Source organism: Tamandua tetradactyla, chromosome 20 (assembly GCF_023851605.1).
Source record: "Tamandua tetradactyla isolate mTamTet1 chromosome 20, mTamTet1.pri, whole genome shotgun sequence".
Lineage (NCBI taxonomy): Eukaryota > Metazoa > Chordata > Mammalia > Pilosa > Myrmecophagidae > Tamandua > Tamandua tetradactyla.
Genome location: NC_135346.1, coordinates 38,735,785 through 38,746,335, shown reverse-complemented (window position 1 = coordinate 38,746,335; position 10,551 = coordinate 38,735,785). Strand labels below are relative to the sequence as shown.

At 38.2% G+C, this 10,551-nt stretch overlaps 1 protein-coding gene across 3 annotated transcripts in view; it reads left to right on the top strand.

Annotated features, from left to right (window-relative positions):
- Positions 1-213: 213 nt before the first annotated feature.
- Positions 214-10,551, top strand: part of SOX30 (SRY-box transcription factor 30) — a 52,647-nt gene continuing 42,309 nt past the window's right edge. Inside the window, exons 1-4 of one of the 3 annotated variants that reach the window (XM_077137531.1) lie at positions 224-1,676; positions 3,285-3,524; positions 4,886-5,065; positions 8,554-8,601. In XM_077137531.1, coding sequence (XP_076993646.1) covers positions 677-1,676; positions 3,285-3,524; positions 4,886-5,065; positions 8,554-8,601 — 1,468 coding nt within the window. In that variant the 5' untranslated portion in view covers positions 224-676. Of the gene's footprint in view, positions 1,677-3,284; positions 3,525-4,885; positions 5,066-8,553; positions 8,602-10,551 lie in introns of all 3 variants that reach the window. The other 2 variants (XM_077137534.1, XM_077137532.1) reach the window with 2 other exon arrangements.

Sequence of the window (10,551 nt, the reverse complement as noted above, 5' to 3'; positions counted from 1 at the left end):
GGACGTACTTTGGCAAGTAGGGACCAGTGGACCTGAGGAATAATTTGATGCCTGACTAGAGATTACTGTGCTTGGAACAGAAGATCCACCAAGTTCAAATGATAGGCTTATTGAGAAGTTGCAAAATGTCACCCTTTACAAAGATCCAAAAGCCGTCGTTAGGGTACTCGGCCCGCCGTTTATTCTTGCTGCACAAAGTTCAAGCACTTGACTCAATTTCCTAGCCTGGTAAGAGGCTTGCCGACTTCATCCACTGGGAGCGCCGTGGTGTGGAATCGCACTGTTTCCTGGGCAACGCCATTGTCTGCCGCTCTGCGCGGAGGAGGAGTAACTATGGACAACCGCCGGAAGAGAACTTCAGCAGAGTGGGAGGGGAAAAATGGGCAACACGTGCCGCAGCCTCGGCCAACGCGGGTGATTCGAGGGCCGGCACGAGGCGAGAGCCACGGGTGGGAGGGGCCGAAGAGAGCGCCTGTGGTTGGTGGGCCAGGGGTGTCGGGACGCTTGTGATTGGGTAAAGCCAAGACGGAGGCTGCAGTTTTGAACCGCGTAGGGTTCTGGGTAGCAAAGGTCTTGGAAGGGTCTTAACCGAAAGGGATAGGGGAAGGCCGCCAACAAACGGCTGAGCTCACAATCCCGGCGGAGGCTAGGTCAGGGCGCCCCCCACCCCCACCCCATGGAGAGAGCCAGGCCGGAGCCGCTGCCTCAGCCGCTCCAACTGCCGCGGTTGACACCGCCGCGCCCGTTGCGCCCCGCTCCGCCTCCGCTGCCGGTCGAGGGCGCCTCCTTTCGGGTAGTGGCCGCCGAGCCCACCTCGTCACCGCCTGCCCCGTGCGCGGCCGCCATTGCTACTGTGGCCTCCTCGTGCGGTGACGCCCCTGCGTCGAGTATACCGTTAGCGGCTCGGCGGCTGCTGCAGGGGAAGCCAGAGCAGGTGTTGCTGCTGCCTCCTGGGCCACCACCGCCTCAAGCCCGGGACGAAGTCACCGCTTCCTCCGCGCAAGCGCGGTTGCTGCAGTTAAGGCCGGAGCTACTGTTGCTGCCGCCACCGCCCGCGTCCGAGGGCGCCCCCTGCAGGCCCGAATTGCAACCAGCGCATGCCCGGGCGCTGCACGTTAAGGCTGAGAAGCAGGATACCGGGCCGGGTTTGGATACATCGGTGGGACCTAGGACGGCAGTCGAGGCGGGCCCGAGGGCCTCCAGGGCGACCAAGATTGAAGACCCCGGGCCCGCCCTCGACAGCCCCCGAGAGGACGAAAAGAAGGGCAAGCTGGAATCGGAGGAGGTCATGAGGGACATGGCGAAAGGTGAAGGTATTAGTTTGGCGGCCGTCAGAGGAGTCATCAAAACGGAGGAGCCTGAGAGACTCCGTGAGGACTGCAGGCTCAGTATAGAACCCGCGTCCAATGGCTTGGTCCATGGCAGAAAGGAGGTCATTCTGGCCCAGCCGACCAGTGCCTTCGGGTCTCACCAGCAAGACCTCAGAATCCCTTTGACTCTCCACACCGTCCCCCCTGGGGCCCGGATCCAGTTTCAGGGACCTCCGCCTTCAGAGCTGATACGATTGACCAAGGTCCCCTTGACACCGGTGCCTATTAAAATGCAATCCTTACTGGAGCCTTCTGTAAAAATTGAAACCAAAGATGTCCCGCTCACCGTACTTCCCTCAGATGCAGGTATTAGACAGCAGGGGAATCTGGTTTTCAAAGCTTCGTCTGTGTTGCCCCATAGATGACAATGTCAGCAGTTCAGAAGCCTATACTAGGAAAATAAAATCATGGAACTGATTGTTGTCAGGGCAGAGTCTTCACAGGTATCACTTCTGATTGACTTGTACATATACCAGTAAAATACACTAACAAATTCACGATGCCAAAATACTTTTAAAAATCTATTTTAAAGTCCAGTAAATGATGAAATTTAGATGTGACTAATGTTAATATAGAAAATATAAATGTTCTTGTTAACACAGAATTCTCAGTTTATATGCTACAAATAACATTAAAAGCATTGTGCTAGAGTAGCTGTATGCTTTTACTTGTATCAAGAAATGAAAGAAGCAATGGGACTTGAAGAAAAATGACTAAACTTAAACAGGAAAGTTTATACTCATTATAGAGGTTGTCTTCTTTTTTAAAAAAAATCAGTAAAATTTTTCTAGTAGTAAACAGTACATGATTAAATTTAGCACTTTAATATTTATTCTTTTAAACACCAAAGACTTATAAAAGTGTTTAAAACACTGTAGAATAAGCTAGGAAAAAATTCCTTTCCAAGAAAAGACTATATCTATGGCAGGGGCAGCTACAAATATTTTATTTCTGTCTAGTATTTCCATATATGCAGTTAGGAAATTCTTAGCTTAAAATTCTGTTCAGACAGAACATTGTGCCTATAAATATCTTGAAAAGTCATATTAGTTTTCAGTTCAAATTTCCATTAATTTTATATTGTTTTGTTCTTATTTTCTTTTCTGCACTTCTCCTTTCCCCACCTTTTGCTTTTTTTAATCTGTATTTTTAAACTTTGTTTTTATTTTCTAAAGGAAAGGGCAAGTTTTCTTTATACTATGTCATCCTTTGCAGTTTTTTTTTATTTTATACATCAAGTAACCCGAAAATAAAGAGAAACAATATAGGAAGTTTATAGACACTTATTTTTGATGATTACACAAGAGATTGAATTTAGCCAATCCTCTTATTGTAATTTCAATGGTCTCTATGACTCTTGATAAGTCACTTTTACTATTTTTCTTTTGTTTTTTTTGCCCAAGACATGCAGCTGGTGTTGACCACCTTGATAGGAGTTCAATCTCATAGTAAAATACAACTAACAGAGTACTATATAAGTATTTTGCTTTAATGAGCATTACAGTGGCATATAAATGAGTTCTTTAAACGATTAGGGAGCACTCATCTTGTGCTAGGCTTAGGTCTTGAATAATTCATCATTCCTGCCCTCTAGTGATAGAATATTTTTAATGGGCAACAAACTAAATATTGCTTTTAGAGATATTGACAGAGTTCACAGGAGTACTAAACCAACAGTTTATTGGGTCTTCAACTAGTATATTCTTTTTGAGGAAAAAGAGAGTCATTCTGAGCAGTTTAGAATGTTGAGTTTGGGGGTTATGAGGAATTCTGGAATACTGGCAGTTCTTTGGTTATATTGAAGTCTATATTTTCTCCAGATATTTAACAAATAAATATAGATGGAGGTGCACTTCACTTTAAAATGGTGTGGGTGTGGCACATTAATTTAGTCTCTTAATTTTTGTCATGTAGGAATACCTGATACTCCCTTCAGTAAGGACAGAAATGGTCATGTGAAGCGACCCATGAATGCATTTATGGTTTGGGCAAGGATCCACCGGCCAGCACTAGCCAAAGCTAACCCAGCAGCCAACAATGCAGAAATCAGTGTCCAGCTCGGGTTAGAGTGGAACAAACTTAGTGAAGAACAAAAGAAACCCTATTATGATGAAGCACAAAAGATTAAAGAAAAGCACAGAGAGGAATTTCCTGGTAATCAAACAAAATAAATAAAGCCTTTTCTCATTTATTTTAAATTAGTTAATTTAGGTAAAGATTAGGTTAGGATGAGATTGAAAGGCAAAAATGTGTATTTTTTTTCTAATCTGATATATGCAATAAAGAAAATAATGCCTAATATTGTAATGATTGAATTGATGTGGGCATAAGTTTCTTTAAATAGAACCAAACAGAGGTTTTCTGGTCTTATATTTATTGACTAATACAAATCAGGGGATATACAGTTTTACTGTGGTTTTGATTAAATATATATAAACTTGAAACTTCAGAGTTCTTGCTTAACTCTGTTGTTTTTATTTTCAGACATATGGGAACATATAATAAAGGTCTCTTAAATTTTCATTTGAATGAATGGAAAAAGCTGAGATTTATTTCTAGGCTATCATTTTGCAAATGTACTAGAAGATGTGGTGTTAAAATCATAGCAACAGAATAAACTATTCAGGCACACTTAAAGGCAATGAGAATGCACCATGCTCCATTTTGATATCTATGGCTATCAGAACATAGTCCTGCCTTCCAACTGATATATTTATCCCAATCAAGATACAGTTTGGAATGAGTCTGGTTCCTCCCCAGCAGTGAGGATATTGAGGTTACGCTTGAGTAATGCAGTGTGTGGCCAGTGTGAGTGTGCATGATGGGAAAATAGTAGTTTGGATTTTTTTTTTCCTGAAATATGAGTGAAGAGGTTCTAGGGGAGAAGATCAAAGGCAGCATTATGGGGAACTGGTGATTCTTTGTTTATACAGTGACTCCAACTTCCACAACCCCAATCTTCTGCCTGTGGAAGAAAATTGGGTGGCTTGAGACTTGGAGATGGCTAGGTACAGGAGCATAACTCTTATTGAACCAGCCTTAAAAATAATAACTGGTCATTAGTGACCATTGCACTGTAAGATTCAGACAATTGTATCTTTTAGGAAGTGAGAAAATGGGAATTGATGAATAAGTAATTGGGACTTTGTTTTATAGTTACAGAAAAGACTTTGGGATTCAAGTTCAATGGCTTTGATGCAGATTAAACTGCAAATTCAGTATGTCTTTGGATAAAAGACTTTGACCTTGCTCTTACAATTATGGATTACAACATTGGCCACTAGTTAGGAGATATATGGATATGTATGTTAAAATGCACTTTTAGAAGAGTCATTCTAGAAGTCATTTTAGAAGAGTCATACTATCATAGAACTAGAAAAGATACCTTAGACAGTAACTCACTTTTAAAACCTTAGAAGTGCCTAATATATTTAATATGAAAAGAACTATTTAAAGACTAAAGGCTAAATAGGGTATATACATTTGAATTAAAAATAGCCTATCTTCTTCTATAGGTTGGGTTTATCAGCCTCGTCCAGGGAAGCGAAAGCGCTTCCCTCTAAGTGTTTCCAATGTATTTTCTGGTACCACACAGAATATCATCTCTACAAATCCTACAACAATTTATCCTTATCGCTCATCTACCTACTCTGTGGTTATTCCCAGCCTACAGAATACCATCACTCATCCAGTTGGTGAGTTGATTTTATAGTAGATTGCTGTTTTTTGAAGAGCTGCATGAAAATTTTACCTCAAGTAGAAATTTCTTTTCTGTTAGACTTAAGAATTTAAAACAACAAAAATTAAGGAAAAAATCAAGAGAAAATTTAATTGGAGAACGAAAAGTTTAAGAAGATATCAAAGCATCTGGTTTGCAAGGGTTGCAGATATTCCATGGGTAAAACCTCAGACCTTTTAAGGAAATCAGGATGAGCACACAGTTTAGGCAGATACTGCAGGAAATTAGTGAAGTAATTCAATAGGAAATAGAAGTGTCTTTTTACTATCAGCATGAAAGAATGCCTTGCTAAAGAGATCATGAGACGTTGTGTCCTGGAACTTAGTAATGAATAATCTGTTAAGATCATTTTCTCATTGCTCTAAAAAAAAGCAACTGAAATAATCTGTTTTCTACCAAATATTTTTTTGCGGAAAGTTCATTATATTGTCTTTCCTTAAATCACTCCTCTATCAGCAATTCTTTACTTTAGCTTTTAAAAACCCAAAATTGAGAACCTAGTTAATAACTTGTTATATATAGTGCTATCCAAAATTGTTTTGTTTTTCCAGAACGGATTTTAGCTATCTCATAGGAAGAGCTTTATACATTCCACTAGATGCTATTGCTTGTTCTAAAACTACTTTTCTTACCAGGTTCCACCTGCTCAGATTATTCCTGTAATAAGGCCGTTCCTATGTGCGGAAAACTTTAGATATCTTGGAAATTGACTTATTAGAATTTTAAGTATTTTTCATTGTTTTTTTTTTTCCATTTATCTTTTTAGCAACTGGTAGCAACAGATGTCTAGGCTCAAAAGCAAGGTACAGAAAGCTGATCCCAAGTCCTGTTCTCTCCCAGCACAGTCAGGCACTCTCACCTCTTAGTATTTGTTAGTGTCTCCTTTAATCCCATATTTCAGTCTAGGCTAACTGTAAAATTTTCACTTGACTTGTTTGTCTACAGCATTACTTCTGATTTGTTTTTATAATATATGTTTATTCTTTTTATCCTTCTGTCCAAGACTTCCTCTCTATCTGCTTCTACCAGCCATTAAATGCTGTGTATCTTCTATTCCCAGAAACAGATGTATCAATGTTCTATTTGAGGCAACTGCCAGTTTTATACAATAATATTAATTTTATGCAAACTTGAGCAATGATATAAGGTGGCTAAAAATTAGAAAATTTTATTCTAATGTTGGTGAGGTTCTTGAATCCATTATGTTGTGTTTAAATATGGTAGGCAGAATGATGCGTTTCAGATCCATATACAACAGGAATCAACGCTAAAGCAAGATAATGATTTTTTGTTTATTTATAATATCCCTTATATCTGGTAATATCTAGTGTAGTAAAGATTCCTTTATTGGGTCTCAAATGATGAACAGAGCTCATTATCTCATAATAATAATTTGAGAATTATTTTCTCAGATATGTCTTTTAATACTTAATAAGATTTATCTGCTACTGTGCTCCCTAAGTAGTTAGGTATGACTTTGCTCAAACAGAAAATTACCATCTTTTTAGGTGTCAAAAATAGGCTCAGCAAGTCATAGTATCCAACATCACTACTTCCAGTGGTTGGAGGTTATGTTGAAGCCCCCAAAAATACTCTGGTAGAGATGACATTTGTTCCTGATTGATCTAATGGTTTTTCAGTTCTATTTTGAGTTTATCTACAATTCTTACCACCCAGCCTTACTGATTTATTTATATTTGTTTTGTCAATTTGGATCAGAACATTTTGTCAACTTGCCATTACTGTTGTTGATTTAATGTTCTTAACCTATCTGCTTTGAAAATTAACTAGGGTCCAGAAATAATCTTAAGGTCTTACTTAGTAGGAAGAGGTTTATTGAATTTGTTTTCTTTTCACATACCTTTTGTATTGTAATAACTAAGTAATTCCACTGATTGTTCTCTTCTTGCTTTAAAAGTATTTAAAGAGCCAGTTGGTATTGACTTTGAGGTCCTTCACATGTGGCTCCTTCAATTTTCCTTTGGACTGCTTAGCTTATTTGCATCTGATTAATAATCCTTGGTGATATCTCTGTTTTACACATCTGGACAAGTATTTACACTTTAAAAAGACACCTTTCCCTTTTGATGAGCACTCTTTGATTTGGCCACTTAGACGTAGCAACTTTCTCATTTGAGGCACATTTTTTTCTTCTGGATTTTTAGCATTATAAACTTCATTTTCTAGGGACTTATTTAATCATCTCTATCAGCCTTTTTTTTTCCTAGCCAATATCTATACTTCCAAAAATCACATAACTCCAGGGTGGAATTCTTTGCATTTTTCTTTAGTCAGAATCTTAAATTTTTAAAATATGTTGTGATCACTACAGCATAGATAAATTCCTATAAATTTTATCTATAGAATTCATAAATTTTCTAGTAGTGTTTCTTGGTTATTCAGCTCTCCATAAAGCTTATTTCATTTTACTGTGTATTCTATTAGACCTTTTTGTTCTAGTAAGCAATCATTTATCCTATATTAGACTCTTCCCGTCAGAGTTTTATCCCATTATGATATTCAGTCTATCTATTTGAAACCAGGCAGTGTAATTTGGTAGTCTCCCTCTTTTCGGTGAATGTTTCCATTTCAGATGTCTTCTTAGTTTAGGGTAAATTCCAGTGCCACAGTTGCATGCTTACATGCCCCCTTGCTCTGCCAGCCCCCCCCCCCCCACCTAATGTTTAATGGGTCAAACTCTGTGCCATGGACAGCATATACAGACATTTTCATGGTCTCTGCTGTCTAAGAGTTCAGGAGGTGGTTGTAGAAAGAATAAATATAAATGAAATAATTTTACTATTTGTTTGATAGAATAGATAGTACCTTTCTTGTCTGGTATTATTTTTATGTCCAGTGCATTATGTTTACTCTCACGTTTAATGTCACATCCCCAACTCTTCTCCTGTTTCTAGTTTCTGAAAGAACTTTCAGCATGATAGTCCAGAGTTCTCTTTAGATGCCTTTGTTTATCAAATGCCTTTGATACCGATTACGCCAGCATCCTTGTTTTATGTTACACATTCAGATGTGTTTATTCTGCTTTAAAAGGCTTTTAGAACTTTGCTAGAAGGTATATTATTTTAGCCTGGCTTTAAAATGTCACTTTGTATGTATGCTAACTTTCTGGTTAGATTATTATATCTGCATTTTGTTTCTCAAGCCTGATTTGTAAATTTTTAGTTAAAAATGTTTACCACTATTTTAATGTTTTGGTAATAGATATATGGAGCCATTTGGGTTTATACACCTCTTCTTGATTAAACGAAACAAAACAGAAACCTCCATAAATCTGATACTGTGAAAATCCAAAAAAGAAGGTGTCTTTGTCCATTCTGGACAAAGGATACTGCCTTAGGTCCATTAGAGCACAATGTTATATCCATAAGAAACACTAATCTAGTTCAAAAATTCCTTTAAATGTGATGTAGTTCTTTATTGCAGGTGTACTTGAGGTGACAGGGAAAGAAGAATCACATGGTTCAACATATAGTAAGTCTTCTTGGGGCTCCTTTCTCATTACCTTTCTCTCTCCCCAATGTCCCACTTTTCTTAGTAATTGCCTAACTCTTCTTCCCAATTTTCCATTTCCTTCTTCTGTCTCTATATCCTTCTCTGTCTCTTGCTCAATTTCTCTAGAAACCTTACTGTTCTGATTCCACAAGGTCCCTCACACATGGCTTCCAGAGGAAAACAGACATTTCTCTCTTTGCCCGTTTCTCTCACGCCAGCCACATTCTTACTACCTCTACACAACTTTTTTTTTAAATTGACCAAATAAAACAACATACAAACACGAACATTCCTGACATATGAACATTCCATACTTGGTGTATCACAATATCATCATCCACACAACTTTTTCTTGTGGAGAAATTTGATCTGTTCTCAGTTTTTTCTTCTCTCTGCTTTTTTACTGTTCATACCAGTCACACAACCAAAGTCTACTTGCACCTTTTGGCCATTCAGCACATACAGTGGATTCTTCCTCTTTGGGACTCGGTGGTGGGAGATTTGCAAGAATTGCTTAAAAGTATATTTTAAATTTTCTCGTGTTCCTGTGATAGTAAGTTACTATAAATCTAAAATTATTCTGTTTATATCACATAATGATTAGATAATGATAGCTGCTTTAACAAGCACCAAAACATAATGGTTTAAAAACAAAGTTTATTTTTTATCTATGGAAAGTCCAAAGTGGGTATATCTTGTCAATAGAGGTCTCTCTTCTAAGAAGTGATTCACGGACCCAGACTTCTAACCTGTGGTTCTGCTATCTTCAATATGTGGCATCCAAGGCCATTGTACTAGTATGCCTGCAGAAGAGGAAATGGCATGGGAGATCATGTGTGAGGTTTTTTTATGGTCCAACTCCAGAAATGGGTAGCTCTTAGCCATTGGGTAGCTCTTAACCACTCTAAACTGCAAGGGAGGCTGGGAAATGCAATCCAACTGTGTGCTAAAGACAGAAGAAACAGGTAATTGGCTAGTTTTAACCATACCTTATTCATACTTTCACACATTAGAGCTCTGCTTTTCTCATAAATCTTCTCTATTCACTAACAGTTTATAACTGAATGCTGCAGATTTTAACTTCCTGAGTACCAACCTGAATTTTGACATTTAGGACATCTTCAATATATTTTCATATAATTCTTTATGTATCTGGTGACTTGACTTCAGATCAAAACAATGCCTGACGTGTTAATTGCTTAGAAAATATTTGTTGATTTGAATGAATACGTGGTTATCACCCTATGCCTCACTAGCTACCTTTTTAAATAAGAAATCTTTTGTGTAAAATAACATTTGGTATCAGCTAAAAGATAAGTCACTTCCTTCTTCAAACACTGAACTGAAACTTCCTTGGCCATTCTTGTATGAATTCTTGTAATTTATGTTTCCTTTGCCTAGAAAGAACTGTACTTGTTCACTAAGGGCTAAGAGCTTTTTTTACTGGGTATAGGCAAAAGAAATCTGTGTCAAAAGTAGATTGTAGGTGTAGATATCTCAAGTACAGTGATAATTCAGTTAATAGAACTTTCAGTATTTTTATAAGTTAGCCTGGTTTCATAGTTATATAGGGGAGGTTTAGATCTCCTTATACAAAATTAGAAGTACTCTTAGCTGTAGGCTTTCACTAGTTCTTTCTTTCATCCATTCATACCTTTCTTAACTTTTATTACCCAGGCTTTTGCTAAATCTAGAAATACAAACATGAATAAAATAGTTCCTGCTCTCATGCTCTCGCTTTGGTGATTGTGGTGTACAGACATGCAGATAATTATGTGAAGATTTACATTATTTTATGATGTGTTACCAAGGTTCTGAGGGAACATGGAAGAGTTAAAATTACCTTGTGCTTGATAAATCATAAAGGTTTGACTAGGGTCTGTTCCTCACAGATGGGAGAGTCAGTCCATGTAACCCCATCAACTAAAA